This window comes from Apteryx mantelli, chromosome 1, assembly GCF_036417845.1.
Source record: "Apteryx mantelli isolate bAptMan1 chromosome 1, bAptMan1.hap1, whole genome shotgun sequence".
NCBI classification, from domain to species: Eukaryota; Metazoa; Chordata; class Aves; order Apterygiformes; family Apterygidae; genus Apteryx; species Apteryx mantelli.
This window is the reverse complement of record NC_089978.1, coordinates 24,434,139-24,458,703: the sequence shown is the minus strand read 5'-3', so window position 1 is coordinate 24,458,703 and position 24,565 is coordinate 24,434,139. Positions and strand designations below refer to the sequence as shown.

The following is a 24,565-nucleotide window of genomic DNA, read 5'->3' as shown; positions in this document are numbered from 1 at the left end:
ACATGAACTAGCTTGCATTTCTAAGAAATGGAATATGGTTGGTTGGTTTCACTGTTCAAAAGCGTTCACACAGAGCTTCCAGTGTTGTTAGAATTGGCTCCTTTTGAGTATAAAAGCTGGAAGAAATGGCATAATATCCACCAGGCAACTCCAAGAGTATAGTTACTGCAAGCTGTTTTAGCAAGGAGATTTGAGGCATGAGACACAAATTTGATTACTGTATGGTCACTTACTGCACTCCATGTGCACCTCATTGCTTAATGAAAATACCCTTGGTTTATCAGTCTTTCAGTTTCATCAGATTCACTTGGGAACTGTGGTTTCCAAAGTTGAACATAATACACATAATCTGACTTAAAGGAAAAAAATGCATGTATAATGTTGAGTTGTACTGGTTTTCTTGACCATTTGGTATACAAAAATTGTTAATGCTTAAGAAAGTATGTGCCGATTCCACTTCTAAATATTAAAGGTAATTTATTAAGTAGAAATCCCCCTCCCCCCAAAAAAAAAACTTATTGAACTTTTATTGTGTTTGATTTTAATTCAATTCTTGAAATACAAATTCTATTGTACAAAAATTCCTAACCTAGTACAGCTTCTTAATAAGAGAGTTAGGTCACGTGTTTATGTTTTGCAAATGAGTTGGGCTTCAATTTTTCCCAGCTGTATTCTAGTATAGTAATTTAAGAAAGGTACTATTTGGGATGGGGATATTTTTCCAAATATTTTAATGTTGATAACATTCAGGCCAATTTTGTGAAAGGTTAAATATCAACTTTACAAAAAGATTGTGTTTTCTGAAATTGAAAAAATTACTGAGCTGTTTACTATCTAGCAGTCAGCATGCTTAAAATATAGATTTAGATTAACAAGAAAACTAATTGCATAAATACAAAATTCTATCACTCAAAAGCAGGGAAATCCCAGTTATTTTGGTTTTTACTTTCAATGCTTCTAAGGGTTTGTTTTTGTTTTTATTTTCACTTGATCTCATGTTGGCCTCAAGCACTGTCCCCACACTTCTGTTTTTAACACCAAGAGAAGTGAAGAGGATCAAATAATTACTATAGGATTTAACCCTCTTCTGGGATGTCGTCTTTGTCTGCTACCTACATAGCAGATAGGCAACACATTCTGAATTTCTCCATACTCTGTGAACTCCTTCCATTGCTGGAAAACTGAGGGATCTTTCTGTGGGTTTTTCCTGCTCTGAAGCCACCTTGGCTTCCTGTAGGCACCTTGAAATTGTTGGATGTGTTTGAAAGTGAGAGAGAATTTTTTTTTTTTATTTCCTGAGTCCTTTCCATTTCCCAAAATTGGGTAACTCCTAGTGCCCCCCTTTTTCTTTTCCCTAGCAAAAGAAAAAAAAAAAAAAAAAAAGAAGAAACAAGCTCTTAGCTTTCCGAAGAAGCAACATGTTTTGCTCTGACTTGTAGCTGTAAAACTTGCCAGAAATGGTGTTTAAGGTCACTTTGCTGGCAAAGTTTCGTGAGCAATAGCAAAGGCATTTCAGTTGCATCTCTGCAGTCTTTCTTCAAATTCAGTTTATACTTGGAAAATGATTTAGTGCAACTATTTTGAGGCTATTTTGTGTGTTTGCTTTTATTGAACCTCTAGACTGCACACTCATGGCATAAGTTACAATGAAATCTTTCTTTTTAGTACTCAGTGAGCAAATGTGTTTTTCAAGGCCCTACTGTTATCCCTTGGAGTACACTGTAAACTACATCTTAATTTTGTATGAAAGCTCTTTTTATCTGCAGAGAGAGATTACTGCTAGCCTTCCAAGGAGTCAGGTTTAAATGAGAAACCCAGCAGACTTGATTGTGCAAACTCCCTCACCCCACCAAAAAAAACCTTTTCAAAAACTTTTCTCCATCTGATATGGATTGAGAGAAGTCGAAGGTAAAAGCTACGCTTTGTCAACATCCAGAACTGTGGAAAAGTCGGTCCTGAGGCCAAAGGGAGAAGGGAGTCAATAAATGCAGCTAGAAGCTCATTTTACCTCCCAAGAACAACTGCCCTTCAAGTTTCCTGATAAACAGTATCTTTCAGTTGCTTTAGTTAGTTCTTTCAATATTTCTATTCTTTGGCAATCTAGATTCATGAAAGCAGTTAAATAATTGCTAGAAATTAAAAAAAGCTTTTCCTTCTTCTGACTCATACATAAGGAATTCTGGCTTTGTAGGTAGCTATGAAATACCATTCCTGTAAAATACATTTCAGTCTCAGGCCCCTATTTGTGCAGTTTCTTGCATGAGCAGGGATTTCTGTACCCTTACAAAAGAATCTGTGATGATAGGTGGGATCCTTAGATGTCCACCTGCATACACAACTTGTTGCAGGATTCTGTCCAAAATGGTCTTTATCCCTAATATTTGGCAAAAACAATATTAATGAAGAGATTTATTGGCATCTGTTAACTGTTACAAGTGATGTATGGTTTTTTTGCTTATGAATAATGCATTCCTACCATCAATTAAAAAAAAACAACAACTCTATGTTGCAAGTGGAAATGAAAATTATAAATGTGCTTGAATACCAGTCCTGAGTTTTGCTGCTTGGTAGATGACATGTTGTGTTTACAGACCGAAGAATTGGCATCCCATGAAGTAACATCTCCACCAGACAGCTGCTTTCCTGCCAAGGCAGTTCTGTTCTATCAGGCTGAAAGTCTACGTCTGTTATAATGACTGATTAATTTGGAGAAGAAGGGGTTTCTGTCACCAGGATTAATTTTTTTCATAGATTTGTCTTGTTGAGTGCCGCATATAAGCGCTTCCATTGGGTTAAGTAGTCGTGCTCAGGATGTTGTTTACATTTCTTGATATTAGCCTTTGAAATGATAATTAAATATCTGTGGTGAAAATAAGCCTTCAGTCTATTTATATTTTGTGTGAGGACTTTAATCAGCTGCCAAATAATGGTGGAGGAAAGTGCTCTGTAAAAGGTGGGGTGAGGGGAACGATTCGACTGCCGTTTGGAAGGCTTTGACAGAAGTAGGACACTTGCAAGTATGGGTTTTGTTCAGTCCTATTTTGATATAGTTGAAAAGGCCCCAACTTCTCAGGTGTGCTTTGCCACCTACACCAGCTACTTCGTGAGCCGCAGGCATTGTGAACTGCTTGCGTGAAAAGCCAGCAGCGCAGTATTTTGTTAGAAGACTTGCAGGGAATCATCCGGTTCGTGGAAGTAGTCCCGTAAAGCTGGATGCTGATATGCAAACTGTGGGATTTGACCGTGGTAGTCTGACACTGTCAACTTTGAGCTATTCATTCACCTCTTTTGTGAAAATCCCTGCTGTTGTAGCAGGGCAGTTCAGGGACAGCGGAGACATGCAGCTCCCTGAGCTGGTGGAGCTCAGCGTGGGAAGGCGCATTTGTCAGAGCTCCCAGGAAAGGTGATGTTGCCTCCTTCAGGAGCACTTACCCTGCACTGTGGTGCTTGAGCAGTGGCGTTGCTGGAGAGCGTTCCTTTTTTCAATCCCTGTTGCTAAGAATTGGGGGGAGAGGGTGGCTAATCTGTTAAAATTACAGTGTTTTAGAAATTGCATCTGGGGGAAGGGATTGCCTCTTTTCTTTTCCCGGCCTTTTGGCGTTCTTGTCTTCAGGTTTGCACTGGGTAAGTGTCAACAAGAAGCAGTTCCTGCTGAGTTTCACCTGTAACTGTCTGTCTTTCTGGTTGCCAGATTAAATTGAGCCTAGCCTGATCTCTAAATTCTTTTTTTGCTTTTTGGGTTTGACTCTGATCAGTCCCGCTAAGCCACTGATTTTATGTAATAAATATTACCTGAGCACAAACCAAGAAATGTAGCTGTGTTTCTACATTAAAATCAAAGAAACCTTTTCACAAAGGAAGACCTTTCAAGTGATTTTTATCTTTTTCATGCCTGTATGTTCTTGGCTTTGAAGAACAAGATGGCCAGCAGTTTTAAAACATGTCATCTTGGAGAAAGCTCCAAGATATGATTCCTTAAACATGCCATTATAATGTGAACCATCTCTGATTTATGTATTCGTGCATATTTCGCAGCATATTTGGGTTTCCTTATGCCATTCTTTTAAACATACATTAAGTGAAATATATATATATATATATATATATATATATATATAGTGAGATGTATGCATGTGTTTAACATTGCTGGGGTCACAATGGCTATACAGATGTTTTTTAGCAAAATTCTTTAGAGAAAACTTTTATTAAAATCCTTCATGTCAAAACAGTTTGACCATGTAATTATCGGATCCTCTTACAAAATACCAAAGCAGCATTGTAATTTTTCTTAAAATATTCCAGTTCAACAAATTAGGACATTGTTAGACTTTTGCTGCCTTTTATTCTGTTAACAGATTTCTTCTCCTGTTGCCAAAATAAATCATTCCTACTTTGGTTATACCAATCTGTCAAGTTCCCCAAAAGGGAGCCCTTTCAAGAACACTATTCCTTTTTTGTGATACTGCTACAATACTAATATCTTCTATGTGGTCAGCAGCTCCAAAAGCAGGAGCTTTAAGACAGGCATCAAATACTGCAAGCCTTGCAATATCAGAAGCTGGTAAAACTGCATCACACAGGCAGATGCAAGATTGATATCTGTATCCAATTATCTACAAGTAAATGTAAAACCATTGGATAAATGAAGGCTTTCAGTGAATTTGCAACATTGCAGCCCTTCTTTGCAATATACTGTTGTAGGATTTTAAGCATAAGCAAAAAATCATTGTGTTAAGAATAATGGAATCTCATAAAAATGAGTTTACGGTGCAAAGTGCAATATGGTGATGGGGCACTGTTACTTAAGGGAGAGCAAAAAATTGTACCTGCTATGTTAAGTCAGGAAGCGACTTATAGAGACAGGAGAATGAAAAACCCTCTCTTGATTAAAAAGGAGATTATGGGCAGAGCTATTATGTATGTTCTGTTTTTAATGTAGGTAAAATTTTCATCTCTCTTTCCTTTCCCAAATGACCCCCCAAAAATATCATGCTTCCTTCTCTCTTGGCTTACTATAGTCAAGGGAGGTTGCTTCAGGAGTCTCCAAAGGTGTCTTTGGACAGGGCTCCTCTTCTGTGGAACTTCATGCCAACCCTGTTTAATCTGTGTGTTTATTCCAAAAACTGGGATATATATTTAAGAAAATAAGCCCACATTCAGAATGTGTTAGAGCACATCCAGTTCACAGCCAGAAAGGAACACAGTAGAGCTTTTGTGAAGAAGGCAGTATTGTTTTGGGGTTCTGTCCACTGAAACATATTTTGGCCTTAAAATCCATTTGGTTCTGAACTATTTTATGACTAGTTTAAAGTCATGTCTTTGAAGAAAACTGATTTTGTTTTATGGAACACTCTTGACATTTTGTGCTGCATATATTCCTGCATACTTGAAGCACAGTATAAATGTTTTCTTCACAGGTGTCCTGGGGCTTCTCATCGGAGGGTTGCTCTGGAGAGAAGGAAAACTAGCAAGCTGCAGCCAGAAGCTGAGAGCGAGGCTGGTCCTGGCGGGACAGAGCAGCCCAGCCGTTTATCTCCAGATGCAGATCAGGGAACAGTGCCTGCGGAGCAGAGCTTCACGTCACCTGCCCTTCCTACGTGGGCAGATGAGCCCAGCATTGACAATCCTGCTTTTGAGGAGAACACAGTAGCAGACAGTATGTCATCATTTATCTTCTAAAACCTTCTTCCAATTGCCTTTTGTCAAACATAGAAACATTTATGGTGTTACAGTTCGTCTCTCGCAAACAATTAATGAATGCCCATCTTCATTTTTTTGTTCTTCCTGTCACAATTTCTGGGGAAGTACTTGTAGACCTCTGTTATGTGCAAATATAGAACTGGGCTAAAATCACAGTTAGGAAGGAAAAATCTATCTGGATATGTGTACCGTATAGATATGGTACTGGATCATAACACATGCTAGTGCAATAGTTCATGTTAATCTGGAAATGCTGGCCTAGAGGCTAGATCGAAGCAGAGTGTTTTCTATAAAATTACAAAACTTGTTTTCTAAGATAAGATTTCTTTTCCCCTCTTCCCCTTCCACTTCCCCCCTGGATCAGCAGGCTTCCCACACATGGAATATTGTCCTGTTCAAACGAAAAGGCAACTGAGTAACTCCTGCATCCACCTGCATCGAACTAACAGTAACGTCTCTAGCATCTGGGATTTTAGAGAGGAAGCACTGAGCCTTACCACAGAGGAAGGTGGTCTTTTCCCCTTCCTTTTCCTGTGTATTTGCCATCCATTAGCACCCCACTTTTTCCTCTTTAGTTGTCTCCATGTTTGCTTCAGAAATGGGCTTGCTCCTTCCCTTGACCTGTTAACTCAATGGCAGCTGTTAATGTGAATACCTAAGTGACTGGCTTTGAAAATGAAGTGAAATTTATTATTAAAGGACCAGATCCAAAGGGTTCAGAATATCCATTTCAAAAGCAAAAAAATCTCATTTCAGGAAGCATGGATACTACTAATTTGTCATAGAGCTGTTCCTATTCAACTAGGTGTTTCAACAAATAGTGGAACTAATCCAGTTGCATTTGTTTACTTTGTTGTTAAACTATTGTCATGTGGTGTGCCTATATTGTCCTTTGGTGATTTGCTTTGTTGAAAACAAATGAGGTATAAAGAATGATTAATCATCTTTTTTAAAAAATAATTGGCAGCAAATCAACAGCCACCTACCTTGCCTGAAGGAGAGATCACTACTATTGAAATTCATCGGTCCAATCCTTATATTGAATTAGGAATTAGCATAGTGGGTGGCAATGAAACGCCTTTGATCAACATTGTTATTCAAGAGGTTTATCGAGATGGGATCATTGCCAGAGATGGAAGACTTCTTGCTGGAGACCAAATACTTCAAGTATGGAATCTAATTATGTATTCTATCTGTTTGCATTGCATTCAGTTGTTGCAGAACTGCCAGTTAAATGAAATGGGAGATTTCCTTGTCAGACTGTGTTGTGTAAATGTTAGCTTTGCAATTATCAGTTGGAAGGCAAATTAATATTCAGAACAGAGTCTGTTGCTGTAGTTCTTTTGCCTGTGATGCTTTATGTTGTTTATGGGATCAGCCTCCTAGAATTACTTTTCCTCCTTAGCATCTCTTATCCATTTTTAAAACCTGAGTTTATTTTTCTGTTTTTAAATGTTGTGGGGTGTGGTCTCTATTTCAACTTTATGCATGCTTTCCAAAGAAACCAAAGTTTACTTTGGCATAGTTCTCCCTGCGTAAAAAGCACTTGCAGGCTGTAAGATTCACTTTATCTCAATTGTTATTTTAATCTGGCTTCAGTGTTACCTTCCAATAGGCTATGCAGTTGATCTGCATCTTTTAGTATTTGTAAAAGAGAGAGTCTGTGATATTCTTCACTGGCATGATTTGAAGCAGGCTGCTATAAATATTTTTTCACAAAATTTAAATAAACAATTAAACTATAAGTAGGTTATGATAGAGTCTGTATTTTTGTTACAATTTTAAGTAAGAAGCCAAAGACAGTGTTAAAAACTCTAATTCTATTAATTTCAGAAATTTTTAATTTTAGCTTGGGAGGAGGGTTATTTACATTATTCCTAAGAATGTAACTGAATTCTGCGTATGGCAGGACAATCCTTTCCACCTTTTTCCTATTTTTGAATCATTCCACCTGAAACAAATACATTATCATCATTTCAAAATGACTTCAGTACGAACGTTTGCTTTTGATCTGTTAGCCTCAGATCAGTCCAAAAGTGGTATCAGTCTTTTTCTATTTCACTGCTTTTTTAAATCCAGCAGATGGAAGTAGCTTAAATATTTTAGTTACCCTTAAAATAAAACTAGCTTGCACTCCAGAAAAATAGTCTCTTTTGAGAAACATTTTCCTCTCTTTGAGTGCTATGAGAGTAACTGGTCAAGAAAGAAACCCAAGAGTTTTCCGAAATGTTGCCTTTTAGCAAGCAATTGCAGACACCGATTGAATGCTACATAATTGATTTCAGTACTCAAGGGCTCTCTTTGCTTGCCAGAATAGGGAGCTTGTCACTGAAGCTTTGGAAATTCTTGCCATTTGAGCAGGTGTCAATTATAATTTCCAAAGCTGTAAGTGGCTATAAATTGACTATAAATAGGATTTATAAGTTGCAGTTAGCAAGGAGCTAACACTGAGGCTGTCAGGATCCAGGAGAGTGTTCATTAGAGTCCTTTTGTCACGATGAGGGAAAGGTACGGGAGGTAAAAGCCAAACTTTTTGCAAGTTACAGCATCTTTATTGCTTTGAATATCCCTGCACAGGTGCTGAGCTCCTGCATTAAAATTACCAGGATTAGACTCTGCAGACTGTAATTAAGCACAGAGTTAAATGTAGTTAGGTGTTCACACTTCACTCGCGTGTTTCTGAGTGCGTCTTCAAAGGCTTTTATGAGCAGTAAAGGACTAAAAGAAAGCCAGAAAGAATTGTGAGGTGAAACTTAGCCTTTTTTTGCCCAGTCAAACAAGAAGCGTTATTCCTTTCAAGATCTAAGGGAACAGCATTTAATAACTGTTACATAAAAGTGCATGTTGTAACGGGGTGTCAAGTACAGCATGTAGATAGGTGCCTAACATTTTCAAAGTGCTCTAACAAATTGTCCCTTTTTTTTTTGTACTGGACTATGACTAGAGTTCGTGTAAAATATATTCTAATGAGAATGTATTTTTATAAGAGATGTCCAGGTTGTTTTATTTGGAAAATAAGTACCATATTGTGGAATAAAAAATTAAGTTTTATTGCATATATTCTTTTATGCCCTTTGAACGCTTCTGTATTTTATGTATTTACTTTAGCTAGTGATAGCTAAAAATAAAACTAAATTTAATTTAATGGCTGTGACAGATGAGCCCTACTGGGTTTCAGTGGTGGCAGTTCTCAGTGCTATTTTTTCCAGCTGTGCATCCTTTCTTTCAGCGCAAGGCTGCTGCTTGGCTAGGAGCAGTAGCAGAAAAGGGCACGTCCGCACCTTCATGCCCCGGGTCGCTGTCCGAGCTTCTGGGGCTGCCGCGGATGGCGGGTCTGCATGAGGCATCAGACCGCAAGCGGAGGCAGCTGAGCGGGGAAGTGCCTCCCGTTTTACTGCTGCATTGGTAGCCCCTCGCAGGGACAGGGCACAGGCAGGCAGAGCTGCACCTTCGCTGTGCTAAAGCCCCCGCAGCTACATTGTTCGAAGCTCACCACTCGGAGCTCCTCAACACAGATGCATAACGTAAATGTGACTGCTGTTATACATAGATTTCTGGGTCCTTTCTCTTACCAGGATTTTTTTTTTTTAATCATAATACTACTATTATGTTGTGGGAAGTTGCAAATTTATATTTTTACTTAGGTTGCAGTGGGGAGCATTAGAAGGCCTAGATAAAGCAGGTCTGTGTAGTCTATTTTGTATTAGTTTTCATCTACTGCAATTAGGGGCATGACAAGGCTCTTTTTCATCAAGTCATAACAGCATATGTTAAGGATGAAGTTTCAAGGTTAGTTTTGAACCTTTTACTTCTTGCAAAACAAGCAAATATTGCTTTTGTGAGGGGTTTTTTTTTTGGTGTTCCCATTTTCTCCCAAATCTCATGTCTCTGTCACTTTTTATGGTAAATTTATAGTGCAAGAAATGACTGAAGATAATTGATCTTTGTATCAATGTGGGTCACGTAACAAACAGAATTCTTGTTTATAATGCAGGAGGGCTTGATCTGTTTTTCATTTACAATTGAATTTTGAGGAATACAAGTTGTGAGTCTGAAACCTTGACCTTAACCAAGTCAGGGGAGGAACTCCTAAGTTTACACTAAGACTTCAGAGCTAGTAAAACCATTTATTCTGTCTTAATGAACAAATTTGTTTTGGATTTCAACTTTTTTTAATTTTTCTGTCATGGAAGTGCTGCATTTGTTAGATGTTAGCTTTCCTCAGAGATTTGGATGTTTTCTTTTTATAGCTATTATTTTATAGTTTGAAGTGATAACGTTTGACACTGAAAGCACACGGAAAAAGTTCTTGCCCTGAAGATCAAACAGTCTAAAGATCTAAGGACCATCTAATACAAATATAGGAGGCTGGGAGAGCAAAAAGCTTGGAATGTAACGGTGGAGGGTGTTCACTGCTGGAGAGACATTGTCGTCTTTGTGGGAAATGGGCTTGTACCTTGAGCAGCAAAGTGAGCTTGCAGGAAAGGCTGGAAGGAAGAGAGAGGGGGCCCAGCACAATCAGATAGGTAGGTCACTTCAAAGCAGGGCTTTTTTGAGTTTTGCAGATATCTGAGTTTAGTTTGGGGGGTTTATATCCATAGCCAGGAACAATTAAACTCATGTGGATATTATTCTGATTTTTTTTGTTTTGTTTTGTTTTGCAGGTCAATAGCTTTGACATCAGCAATGTGTCACACAACCATGCTCGAGCTGTTCTTTCCCAGCCCTGCACAGTGCTGCATCTCACCGTACTCAGAGAGAGGCGATTTGGGAGCCGCACGCACAACCACGCGGAGAACACCAGCTCCTTGCGGGAGGACAGCTTTCAAGTGACGCTGCACAAGCGCGACTCCAGTGAGCAGCTTGGTATTAAACTCGTACGCAGAACAGATGAGCCGGGAGTTTTTATTCTTGACCTTTTGGAAGGGGGATTGGCTGCTCAAGACGGCAGGCTCTGCAGCAATGACCGAGTACTTGCCATCAATGGACATGACTTGAAGCATGGGACACCCGAACTTGCTGCTCAGGTTATACAGGTAATTTGTATTCCCTACCTGAGTCCTTCGCTCAACTTTATTTCTTGGGGGAAGCCCTCAGTAGAGCTTCCCCAGACCGAACAGCTTGTGTATTATACCTAAAAGCCTGCAGCAGTGCTATTCATTGTGATTTATGTTCTGGAAATGGTATAGCAAAACAAGGTCTTCTTTGGCACCTAACAGACAAATTTCACCTCATTAGAGATGAAAAGCACAATAGTCTTTCTGAACATACTGCCTGAAGGTTAGAAGACTGCTCATGTGAGCTAGGAGAGTACAGTGTAGCCAATTGCTTAGCAGAAAAAATATATATATTATTATTATAGTACTTCTGCACGTACCACAGTTTCAGCTCTAGATCTCAGTAAGCTCTATTAGAAGTGGGTATTGTTTTGTATTGATTTGCCTGTGCATAGTTTGGGGATTTAAAATAGCAAAGTGATTTGCCAGAGTTCATACAGGCAACAGGTAGCAGCTGGGAACAAAAAAATAGGTCTTCCATAAGTTCCATTCAGTAAAACTCATTTCCTGAGTATTAGGAAAGGCTATTCCAAATGACTGGCTCTGCTCTGAACACAAGTGAATATTGGCCAAAGCTTGATACAGTCTAACGCATTACCTCTCCCTGTTCCTGCAGGAAAACCTGTACTACTTTCCTTTCTCCTAGTCTATAAGGAAACAGCTGCAGCACATTGCTACTTCCTGCTGACTGGATATTGGTAAAAATTACTCTGGTTTTAGTAAAGTCAGAATAGCCCAGTAGTAGGTTCTTGCAGTATAGTGCAAGTGTTAACCCCCAATTCCAGTGCCAAATAGAGAACTGTGATTCCAAGGGGTAGTAAATACTTGTTTCAGATTTCGTTTTAAGGGTTGTCATTGCAGTTAAAGGAAAATAACAATGATCTTGGAGATTTTAGTGTCGGTTTCCCAGTTTCTGCACACAATGAAATGGTCAGAATTTTACACTGGATAACTTTTATCTATTGAGGTGTGTTTTTGTGGGAAGAGAAGGATATTTCATTTAGTAACTGGTATTTGAGTCTCCTGTATTCCCAAAACTCCAGAATTTGGTGGTCTGCCCATATATGCCATCTTTCTCTGAAGTCTCTTCAGGAAATATCAGAGGTGTTTAGAAGTTGTGACAAAAATCCGCAGACCCTGGAGCTGTCGTGCATGTATTTCTTTCTTTATTGTTACATGATTGTGTTGCAGAAGTTCCTAGAGACGGCAAATGGAATTTGGGGATTCCTTGTGTTTGGAGCTTCGTAACACCAAGTGAGAAATGGTCTTTTTTACAAAGCATTTCCAGCTGATATAGATACAACATCAAGGGAAAAGGAGGAGGGTTAAAATCCCTTCCATTCTATAGATAGGGAATTGCAGCAAGAAGCCAGTAATGGACTGTGCAGAGCAAGAAGTTTGTGGCACCCCAAGGAACTGAAAAACAAGTTTTGCTGTCTCCTTTTTTCTTAATTGATCATATGATTCCCTCCCCTTAGCTAATAATCAGTATCATAGCAACTTCATTATTTTATTTTATATATTCCACAGGCCAGTGGGGAGAGAGTGAATTTGATCCTCTCTAGACCCCTGAAGTCACAGATGGTCAGTATTATCCGAGACACAGGGACTCATAACAGCAACCCACACCAGCATCAGACCCAACAGCTGTTTCACAGCAGACCCAACTCGCATAAGGTTGGTATTTCCCTTTCTAAGAGAGATACAAATACAGTTGTGGTCATGTGATGGTCTAAGAGTGTAAAAAGGCAGAAAGGGTTACATCTTTTTTTTGACTTAAAAATCAGAGAAGACTTCAAGTACTCAAGTCCTGCCTCATGTTAGGAATGGGAACGAAAGGTACGCAACAGCATTTCAATATTTTTTTTGGAATTGCTGACTGCAGTGGCAAAAGCAAGTTCTCTGAACTCATACAGCTGTAGCTGTAAGACCTTGTATGAGATAGCAGGCAATGTGTTACTGCCACATGGGAGGCCTCTCGTTCAAGACCGTTCTTTTTTCTGCTGCTGTGCTGGCGGCAACCAGCAGGTACAGGAGATGTGGCATACGCCATCTGGTATATAAAGAGCACGTAGGAGGATTGTGTTATCTCCTCCATGAGCCAACAGTGCTGGCTGCAAGGCTGCTGAATTCTGCAGGATCCAGCTGGGCAAGGCAGAATGAAGAGACTTCCACAAACCTAGTGTCAAATTATCCAGAAGACCTGCAGAAATAAAACCTGTGCTTCAGCTGTTTTTGTAGCTAGAAAAATACAGCTTCTCACTGTTCAGGCTTTGTGAAATAATTGTCATGTTGATCTGTGTTAACCAAACCACCTTTTCCTCCTATCCACTCTCTTTTTATCACTGTTTTATATCATACCTCTGTTGGGAGCATTTACATGTGTTGATGGTATTTTCCTTTAAATGTTTGGGTAATTTCAGAAAAGAACGAGAGATGCTCCAGTGAGAAAGTCAGGAAGCTTGTTTTCCTCTTGAGAGCCAAAGATGAGGCTCCTGAATGCCTTGAGTGGTCATGTGCCATTAGTACATGCCATGGCATTAGGACATTTCCCGACACAAAAAAATAATTACAGCTGATCTATATCAGAGTAACACAAGGCCTGAACCCACTTTCCATCTACCAATATATGTTGTATTCAGATCACACTTCCAAAGTTGATTCATTAGCTGAGGTGTTTTCCGTAGCATATCAATATCATCTGTGGGCTCTTTCAAAGTAGTAAGTCTTGTGTAACCACCAGTGGTATCCATGCTAGACTATTCCTATGTTTCATGTAATTTATCTTTGATTACATTAGAGTAATCTACAGTTGGTTTGGAAGTCTGTTAGCTTAAAAAATATTTATGTAATTGCATGGCACTAGTCAATTAGTCCTAAAGCCTGAAGAATTAAAAAAGAATTGTGTTTGTAAGCTATGATATATATGTACAGCTATGTATGCGATTGACTTGTATATCCAGGGAGCAGACTGAATCAGAAGTAGCATGTGGTACTGAAGATGGAATAAAGCACTGTTTCCATTTTCCAAGAAATGGCGGGGATTATATAGAAGTATTTGTATTTGGAAGAATCTTCTGGGTTATTTCTTTCTTCTGTTATTTTGAATTCCTTTCAAGTATTCTGTTGGTTTAAAATGTTACTACAGGTGAATGTTCAGTGGTTTGAGGAAAGGCTTGAGCTGAATAAAATGTATCTTGATTCAGGTTTAAATCCTTTTGATGGCACAAAACAAAATAGGGGCTGAACTTTACAATTCATGTGTTAGAAAATGAAATACAGTGTTCTCTTCTTGCTCCAGGTTTGAGTCATCATTAAACTCATTAGGGAGCCTGGACATCCATTAACAGCCTATAGCATTGAGTGGCCTTAGCCGCTCTGTGCTCTGAGAGATTCTACATGTCAGCTGCAAAAGAAAACATGGCATATAAGGGCTTTAAGCATTTCTTCTTTGTGATCATGAAAGCACATGTTTTCATTTCTTTTGGATCTTCTTTGTAGTTTTGGGTCATATTTGACTTACAAATGAGGTAATGCTGATATTCACCAAACTTCAAAAGATTTGTTTGTTTTTTGTCTAGTCTTTTGAGCATATGGTTTTATAGCACAGTCCTAAAATTTAGCATATTCCAAAGTAGGAGCTAAGAGAAACCAGAGTGAGATTTTCAGGTTGGGCCTTCATAAACTTCCTGAGTGAGTGGTATCTGTGAGTGGTTTTTTTTCTTTTTTCTGTGCTGGAGAAAATCCCGTTGAAGTCAATTTGCTCTCTGGACTTAATCCTTTTAAACCAATCTGTTAAAGTGCCAAAATACAGCTTTGGGGTGTATTTAGTTGTGTTTTGGGTTTGTTTTGTTTTGTTAAGTTTTAACAACATGATTTATCCCTGTCAACAGGATCTCTCCCAGTGTGTTACATGCCATGAAAAGCACATTACTGTGAAAAAAGAGCCACATGAATCTCTTGGAATGACAGTGGCAGGAGGCAGAGGCAGCAAAAGTGGAGAATTGCCCATCTTCGTTACAAGCGTACAGCCTCATGGGTGTCTGGCAAGAGATGGCAGGATTAAACGAGGTAGGGCTTGGCATTCCTGGTGGCAGGGTGGCTTCCGATTTGCTTTTTGATGAGTTTATTATCTGAAAGCAGGTGGTGTCATAAAGTCTTTTAACAGATGTAGCAAAGCAGTCATAGATGCTTTTCTTCGTGTTTCAGTAATGGAAATACAATGTGTAGTTTGCCACTTCCCCCTTGCCTAGGGAAGGAATGTTTAGAGAATGATAACAAGGGAAGCGGATGAGACCAGGAAGTGTCTGCCTAAATTCCTTAAAGCTGACTATGATCCGCCTGAGCAGCGGGTCTGGTGTGATGCTTTGCACTGCAGCGCACATGTCCTGTTTTCGTGCCTGGCTCTGTCTGAGGAACCTCCGCTGCCCAGTGTACGGGCTGCACAGCTGAGCTGGTCCTGCTGCAATCACAGCTCACCTGAGTGAACAGTCACACCCAGAGCTTCTTCAGTAAATCACCTGGTTCCTGAAAGCTTTCTCGTCCTTTGCATGGCACAGCTTGGGCTTGCTGATCTTCAGACGTGCTGCAGCACCTGTCTGTGTTCCTAGGCTTTCAGGAAGGGTATAGGGGGGCTAGATGGAAGACAGCCCTGACTGAGCAAGGGTAAAGCATTCGAAGATTAAAACATGTTGTGCAGTATGTGAAAGAAAGATGTGTGATGCAACTGCATGTGGGATCTCCATGATTCAGAGTTCACGGAATTTCAGACTGTCTTAAGAAAGAATTACAGGAAAAAAAAAAAAGTCAAAGTGCAAACTTAAAAGGAACAGCATGGGATCCTCCTTTTATGCTTCTGAGATACAGACTTTTACACCCACACATCAATGTGTATCCTTTCTTTTTCTGAACTTCTTTGAAAAATTCCACTTTATGGAAGTATTGCAATTGCTGTTTCAGTATGTAACATTAAAGTAGCCACAGCAAAAACAAAAGTGATTTCAAGTTAAGCTGCCACCTCAACTTCAGCTTTCCCTGGGAGGCAAAAGCTTTTAAAAGATTGAAAGTTCCAAACATGAACCAAATGTTCTCACTTTTGCTTTGCATTTGATGGCTTTTGTTGTTATGTGAGACAACGTGTGAAGAAGATTCTTACTGCTTGGACAGTAAACAACATTCTTGTTTTTACCCTGACGCTTTCTAAAAATATTCTGAATAAAATTTTGTGGTAATTTTTTTAGTGTCTTGGACTCTTTCCAGATTATTATCTTTGTACAGATGTTCTTGCTTCCTTTTAACAGATTGTTTTTTGTACTAACCTTTGCAGTAGCTCTTGATTTTCTTTTTGTGCTCCCGAATAACAAGTTCAAAAAAGCAGGAGACCTGAAACGCTCAATGAAGCCTCACTTATCTATAAGATTTAATTACTTTGTGGTGCCTATATTGTTCTTTTCATCATTTTTCCTTCCCTTTTAAAGATAGAGTGGACCTAAGATATACCATTGAGAACAATTCTGTAATGGCATCTGCAATAGCAGTTGCTGTAGAGATGTGTGATATGTTTAGGTAATTTCTATCTCAAATCTTCAGGGCGATATTACCATAGAAGCCACAGCATTTGATGTGTTTTGCTGAAATAAACAACAGAGATCCAGTTTTATACATTAATGTTTTAAACTGACCATATAAGGCTTCAGGGTTAATGTGTTGCTATTCATGTGCCGAAGCTGGTAATTCAGATGGTCTTAGCTCCAAAAAATGCAGTATTAAATGAAACCCTGGTGAGAGAGGTGCTGTATGTCGGAGTGGTTCTGACAGGCTGACATGTTCTTACTTGCGCCTTTAAACAGGTGATGTGTTGCTGAATATCAATGGCATTGATTTGACCAACCTAAGTCACAGTGAGGCAGTAGCCATGCTGAAAGCCAGTGCTGCCTCTTCGATAGTTGCCCTGAAAGCGCTGGAAGTTCAGATTGTAGAAGAGCAACCCCAGTCTAACGAAGAACAACTGAGTACTATCAGTGAAAATGAATACGATGCCAGTTGGTCACCATCATGGGTCATGTGGCTGGGACTTCCAAGGTACTGAATTTCATAATAAAGTAATTAATTACCTGTTTTAAGCTAAGTCTGAGAGAGATACAAAAGCAAGGGCGGTATTGCTTGCAGCACATCTCTTATTTCTGCCTGACCAACCACCTCAGCTATATTCAGTTTGCAGTGTGCTCACAAAGGGTTTTGTGAACAGGAGCAATATTTTCTTAGCAAACTAGAAGATGGATGGACTTGGTTTATCCCCTCATAGACTCTATTAACTACTCAAGTGGATTCTTCTCACTGAATACCAGTCATCTTTTCTGTCCCTTAACCATATCATAACTTCCAGTAGAATATTTTAAAACCAGAGAGGTTGTTAATAAAAAAACACTAAATATTTACCCATGTTTCTCTGTGCTAATCCACTACTTAAATTTACAAGGCCAAATAAAATAACTTTAGAATGTTGAATCAGACTCTCCAGTCTAAGTTTTTACACAGGTCTTTTGCAGATGTACAAGCCTGAAGTTACAAATCCTTGTGTATTTTTTCAAGAACACACTACCGTCTCTGCCAAACACAAAAACCCTTTCAGATTTGCTGCAAGCTCCCTCCCTTTTCCAGTTTGCAGTCTGCTTGACATCACCATGTTTCATTTTTACTGTTCTGTTTTTGACACTGTTATGGCTACAGCTATAAACTCATTCTGGCAATGCTTGCTATCGAGAAGAGCTCCTACTACAGTGAATGATGTTGTTAACTTCAGTCGGACTGTGCAGGTTAACTCCTCCGCCCTTGACAGCATTGCCAGGCTCAGGCCTGTAGTTTAAGCATCAATCAACAAGAACCAAATATGTTGGTAGGAGAATACAGTCTGAAGATAACAGAACAAAGTTTTCACTTTTTCCTTTATTTTCTGAGTTTTTCTGTCAATATATTTGTATGATATAGTCTTCCATTCAGATACTAATTAGTTACGTAATCTCAGTAAATAGCTCTTAACTTTGGTAAATATATCTGTTTTCCATGCCTTAGCAGCAGTTTATTGCTTGTATACTGGTATGACCATGTGTTGCTCCTTAAGTTGTATCCTATGTACTGTGCTGCTACACTTTAAACAGTATTAAAGATCAATAAAAAACTTGGCATCTTTTTTTTTTTTTAACCCAAAAGTTAATTTCCAAGTTCATTTTTTTAAATGCAATCTTTACTTCATTGGCAAGAGTTAAGTTTCACTGGGGAAGATAACACATATGCAAGTATAGTTAGTAGAACATTATCTGAATTTACTTACATTCTGCATAACAAAATGGTTAATCATTTCTAATATTTTTATTACTGGTGATGCAGTTCAGAGACAGAGAAGACATCGCATGAATTTTTAGATCTTCACTTAAAGCTGAAAGAGCCTAAACTGGCTGGGGGTGGGGAAAAAAAGTACACTGTATTTTTGACTTGCAAACTACGCATGGATATCCATTTCCCACCCACAGTTTTGCCACCTGTGAAATCCCTACAATACCATTTTATTACTATCAGTTTACGGAGTTAACTATATTTGAATAATTATCTATCATTATTTCTTTTTAAACATGTTTCTGTCTCAAGAGCATGGGTTGTTTTTTTTTTCATGAGTTTGAATATTGCAAAATTGCTCTGTCTGGGAATGGAATACTAATCACCATCCCTCCCCTGCTCTTCCATGTTTATCGCAGTGGTAATGATGAGACAGCAGGTGTTGTGCCTAATATAAAAATATCTATATGTGGTATACATAGCTTTTTCTCTTTCTGTCCTCTACTTCCATTCCACAGCTGCCTACATAGCTGCCATGATGTAGTGCTGCGGCGGAGCAATTTAGGAAGCTGGGGTTTCAGCATTGTTGGTGGCTATGAGGAGAACCACACAAACCAGCCTTTCTTCATTAAAACGATTGTTCTTGGAACACCAGCGTACTTTGACGGAAGATTAAAGTAAGCTAAACTAACAGTAATAATAATACTGTTTTCAACAGCTGTGTACTGGTGCAACTAATTGCTTAATGAAATATGCTGTAGCACCTGGTTACATCCAGGTGCTAGGGTGCTTGTGCAACTCAGTAGTGCTTTGCCTCCCTAATGAGTGTGACGCAGGGAAGTAAGGAGGATTTCTGCTGGGGAAAAGGTATCTGTCAGAGAGCTGGACCTTGTGCTAGAACCTCTGCCATCTCCTGTCCTCTTCCCCAACTCTAGTACTGATATGCTGCACCTACAGTGTCACCTACAGTTTCCACCTCCTTTGGTTCTTTAACTCTTCTTTTAAGCCGTAAGACATTGCAAAAATGTGTATATCCAGGGCTAGCTAGTTCTATAATATTTTTGTCTTCCTTGAGAACAGCTAAAAATTTCGAAAGAACTTCTTTCTGTAAAATGGGGATAACTGCTAGCATTCTTTCATAAAGCCTTCTGAAACCCCTGCTGAAAACTCCAGTATTAAAGATGGGTGTAGCAGCTTTAATGGAAATGTGCACAAGTAGATGGAAAAGTCAGTACCTCTGAAAAGATCGTTAAAGAACAGCATCCCCACCCCTGAGAGTTATTAGTAGGTGGGAAAGACATTGATAAATGGGTGAGTTCAGTGGAGCCCACTGAGATGGTTAGGACTGGGGCACTTGCCCTGTGAGGAGAGGCTGGGGGAAATTTGCTCCAGCCTGGAGCAGAGACGGCTTCAGGGACCTGACAGCAGCCCCCATGTACGGACGGGGAGGGGATCGAGGTGACGGAGCCAGGGTCTTCACAGCAGCACATGGCAGGGGGACAAGGGACAACAGGCACAAGTCAAATGAGAGGTTCAGACTGGATATGAGGAGAAACTTTTTCCCCATGAGGTCACCCAGGCATTAGCACAGGTTGCCTAAGGGGGTTGTACAGTCTCTGTCCTTGGAGGTTTTTGAGACCCAGCTGGATCAAGCCCTGAGCAACCTGGTCAGATCTCATGGCTGACCTTGCTGTGAGCAGGAGGTTGGACTAGAGACCTCCTGAGGCCCCTTCCAACCTGAATGCTTCTACAACTCTACTTGCCTGTTATATTTGGATGCAATCTCCAGGTCTGGTATGCATATACACATCTTTAGGCTTATTCAGGATCACTTCAGAATTAGGACTTACAATTCCTATTAAAGATTCTGTGGTTCATAAACTGGTTATTGTGAAGGTGAGAGTAAAGAATATGCCCTGAGTTTGGAAAGTTTTATGGTGTGATTTTTACATATAGAGTTACTTTAAAAGTAACTTAAGAAAAAGCTATGCTTATGCCTTAAGCCTTGCCAGTAATTGATTTTTCAGTTCAGTGACTAAATAAATAAATTAAAAAATAGTTTGGCTGGACAAAAACATACATTTTTGGCCAAGTATGAAATAGTTTGGATTAAATGAAAGATTTTAGTTCAACCTAAAGGAAATAATTTCAGCTTGGGGAATTAATAACTGGAAGTCATAACACAAATGGAAATTTAAGTATCATTCCTAAGAAGGAAAGAGTGGCTGTGGTCGTACTTACCCCATGGTAACACACAGCAAAAATACTCTTCTGTGATGTGATGCCCTCTGTTCAAATCTGCTGTGTCCCATTGAGAATACAGACTTAAAAATGGGTTTCTCCCATCTACAAGGGAAAGTTTCTTAGATCCTGCTCCATGAGTTCTTGTGGGGCAGGTCTTTCTGAAGCTGTTCCAATTCTGTTTGAATCACTTAAATGTTTTGTTGGGCTAGAGAGAAAGGGAGAAAATAATCCCATTGTCCAATAGTTAAGACATTTTTCTACCTGCAGTATCTTTCTGGTAGGGTTTTATAGGAGGTGAAATGACTTCAGCAGAAAGGCTGAGTGAGTGAGACCCCCACTCAGTAAACTGTAGCCTTGTGGTTTGGGTGCTTTCTTGAGTGATGAGATACCTTCATTCAGGCAGAGACGGGCTTCTGAATGCACATTTGGTTCATCCCAGGTGATTATACTAACAGGTAGACTGGAGTTCAAGGACAGCCACTTTTGCTAACTTGCTGCCTTTGTGTATTTATTCTAAAAATCAAAATGTTGAAATGTCAAAATCCCTCCCCTCTGTGTGGCATAATATTGATTTCACAGCATTAAGAGGTATTATTTTACTGTGCTGAGACTATCTGTTTCTGATGCGGATTCGAAACATTTTTGTTATGCTTGCTGCCAAACCCACTTCCATTCTGTTGGCATTTCTGGGGTTGCGACATTGGTTTCTGAACTTCTGGTCTAAATAGATCTTTCTAACTTTATGTTACTAATACCGTGAGAAAGAACAGGTTGCATTCGCACAGTCTAAGTTTAGAGACCAAACTAGCTAGCTACTTACCCCAGGCTTCTGCTCTCACTGATAGAAAGAGAATTGCTCTGAGTTAAATTCTGAGGGAGTTTAAGTTAGGCTGCTCTGAGCCTCTCCTCTCTCCCCTCTCTGTATTAAAAACTTAGGGAGACTAGCTGGCTTCAGTAAGTACGGAAGTTCGATGGTTGTCCATGCCCCTACCTACACCAAAGTTGTTTTAGACAGATGCACTCTTTGCTACATACTTTTGCCAAGCCTGATTTACAGCTCCATGTGTCTTATTCCTAATAATGGAGTGTACTTAATTTGACAGTGTGCTGATGCTCCAAGTCTTAGAGGAATTCATGTATCAGAATTCTAGCTCTTAAGTGTATGTAGGTGAAAATGGGTTACTACTCTTACTAGCTTTAGGAAATATCTACCAGATCATTAGACTTCAAAAAGTCAAGTTTTTCTGAATTAAGACACCTATTTTTCCCCTCCTTACAGTTCCTTAGCACTGAGTGTTGGTCGTGCTGCTTCCTCTTCCTCTGTTCTGTCCTAGTGGTGGGCATTGAGAGTTCAGGAGAACATCTTTTTGCTCTCCATTTTAGTGTCCCCAGTAGCTGAGAGGATCATTTTCAGGGAAAGTCCTGTTCAATCTCCAGAGTCACATTTTAGTGCTCTGGGGGATGCTAAACACACAGTCGAGTCATAGCGAGAAGGTGGTGTCTGGAGATGAAACATTACTTAACACAGAAAGAATGTAGGTACTCTTTTTTTTTAATCTCTCCTGAGCTGATAAAAACTGAAATTTAATCCCTTGAGGCAAATTTTCTCAAGGCCCAGAAACATCTGCCTCCCAAATTCCTATTCCCTGATTCAAAGCATGGAGACACTACATCTCAGTTGAACCATCTACTGTGGGAGACTTTCAGCCAAATTGTTATATTTGACAAAATCCTAAACCATTGAAAACAAGATTCTCTATTGGAATATGGCTGATAACCATAAGCCTCATTGCTTGCACCTCTTACAGTAAAGGCATGTTTGGTGTAAATGTGTTATAATTCACACAAACATAAATGCTTCTGCCATACACATGCTATCTCATTATCTTATTTTTACCACATTAGATCTTTCCAGCTCTCTCTTCTCACATTTTCCTCCAAGCCAGCTCTTAATGCAGAACTATTTTTATATTAAGATTGAAATCCAGTGATTCAAGAATTGCCCAAATGAGTTTCAATAGGAAAACAGACTAAAAATTGAATCTCTTGGGGGTTTTTTAGCTCCACTTCAACCTGATGGAAACCTATTACCCCAGGGATTGTTGCTTGGTGTGTGATAGTTGATTGCAGACCAGTAGTCATCATCTGGTTTTCTTCTTGTGTTTTTTAGGTGTGGTGATATGATTGTTGCTGTAAATGGACTATCAACAGTTGGAATGAGCCATTCTGCACTCGTTCCAATGCTGAAGGAGCAGAGGAACAAAGTAACTTTAACCGTGATTTGCTGGCCTGGAAGCCTTATATAGATTTGTGAAATCACTTTGGTTCAAGCAGCTTCTTTTTCTAGATAGCTGGCAAAAAAAATCTCCTTTTATCTTATCTTTTCTTCTCCTATTGATATACAGCTGGTTATAAGCAGGGCCAAAACTGCTGCATTCACTTTTTTCTTTGTTTTCATTTTTTCTTACAGGCCTCTCAGACTCACTGTATGTATCTGTCCATTCTGAAACAGCCATTTCTACCAAGTTTGCTGTGTTCATTGCTGATACAAATGCAAACACACACATGCTCACACATAAAAACTCCCGTTCCTCTATGGCTGTCATTGAGCTTTCTCAGTCAGGTAATATTCTTGTAGAGTCAGGAGAAGAACTTAGTGATACTTTTGGTTTCTCTGAGCAGTCCAAAATTATGTGTAATATATAAATATAATAGCCATGTGCCCATTCTTCACTGAGAAGAGAACATGTGTCAGTAACACAGTGACATATCTATCTGCTGCTATGAATCAAAATCAGTTTCCAAAGGTAGGCCTTTTCATTTTGTAAGCCTGTCCATTTTTGATTCAGTATTTCAGACGCATTTAATACTCGTAAGAAATCATTTGGTCCCCATGATTTTTCTTGCAGGGCATCAGTGCTCATAGAAAGGTAGGACAAAAGCCTGATATTACTGGAATTTTTATAATGTGCAATAATTGGACTCTTTGTTAGGAAACTTTAATATATTACAGAGTTTGTATCCTATAATGAAAAGAAATTTGGAAGTAATTACTGTTGCAATGCTGGCAAGAATACACATGCCCGAGGTCGCCTTTGAGTGAATGGCTTGCAGTAAACTTTACTTTACAAACGAATGTTTTGCTATGTCAGACAATTTTGTGAACGTTTTTACTAAAATCATTTTTACAGTTTATATTGTAGTTGTCAGCTGTCTTTATTCATGTGTGGAAACAATACTTTGACTTGTACTTTGTAAATGAGAGAATTATTTACAGGAAAAAAGCAAGCTATTAAGAAAGCATACATTACGGTTTACAGGTGGGAAGGCTCTTTTCATTCAAGTCCAACTGCAAAGTAAGCTGCAAAGTTCATTCTTATTCTGTCACCTCATGACAAATGTGCAAATGCCTTGATATAAAATTCTGAAACTATCTGTCTTGCATTTCAGGATTTTTTTCCTTTAGAGAGTACCTGCTATTAAGCTGTCAGTAAGAATAATACTATTTATCTTTGATTGTATTTAGTATTTTTAAAATAAAACCTGTAACTTTTAGACTTTGCCTTTCCATGCTATTTTCAGGCTAATCACCCATTTATTAAAAAAAAGAAAAAAAAAAAAAGAAGGAAAGAGAGATAGGGGGGATGGGGGCACACAAACTAATTTGCTGACCTGGAGCAAAACCTATATGTTGTCAGTGTTTGGCATATTTGAAAAAGAGTTTCATTTATGAACCAGGTTCACAACCTGAACTGATTTTATGAATGATCTCTATATTGTATTATTAATTACAAGCGAATGTATTTAAGAATCACAACATATTTCAATTGTGAAGCATGAACTTTATTTTCAAATTTAGCAGTTATAATATTGGGGCATATTATTGCATGTCATTAATTCCAGTAGCTTTGTTTTAAAAAGAAATAAAGTTACTCTTTTGCAAAAAAGTGTAAAAATCTCATATGAATGAAGTGGTTTTATTTCTCTCTGTAATGTATGATATCAGTTTGATTTCATAATATTAAAATACAAAAGAATGTCCTGTACAGTATATTACTGTATTGAGAATCTTTGTTTTTGAAGCAAACACCAAAATTATTTGATACATTAACTGATTTGAGAACACATTTCCTTCCATCTAAAAATGCTGTTTAACTGTATTCTTTGCTTTTAATGCAAATTTTTTGTGAAGTACATCTTAGTATAGTCTTTAGAGAAGATTTTGACATATG

The 24,565-nt window shown here is 38.9% G+C and overlaps 1 protein-coding gene across 4 annotated transcripts in view; it reads left to right on the top strand.

The window, feature by feature from the left end:
• The window catches only part of LNX2 (ligand of numb-protein X 2), a 61,112-nt gene extending 37,154 nt beyond the window's left edge, over positions 1-23,958 (top strand). For 3 of the 4 annotated variants that reach the window (XM_067290747.1, XM_013962132.2, XM_013962133.2), the window contains 8 exons: positions 5,418-5,656; positions 6,668-6,867; positions 10,365-10,736; positions 12,288-12,434; positions 14,651-14,828; positions 16,607-16,838; positions 18,608-18,766; positions 22,504-23,958. In XM_067290747.1, coding sequence (XP_067146848.1) covers positions 5,418-5,656; positions 6,668-6,867; positions 10,365-10,736; positions 12,288-12,434; positions 14,651-14,828; positions 16,607-16,838; positions 18,608-18,766; positions 22,504-22,639 — 1,663 coding nt within the window. In that variant the 3' untranslated portion in view covers positions 22,640-23,958. The remainder of the gene's footprint in view (positions 1-5,417; positions 5,657-6,667; positions 6,868-10,364; positions 10,737-12,287; positions 12,435-14,650; positions 14,829-16,606; positions 16,839-18,607; positions 18,767-22,503) is intronic. The other variant, XM_013962134.2, reaches the window with a different exon arrangement.
• Positions 23,959-24,565: the final 607 nt, after the last annotated feature.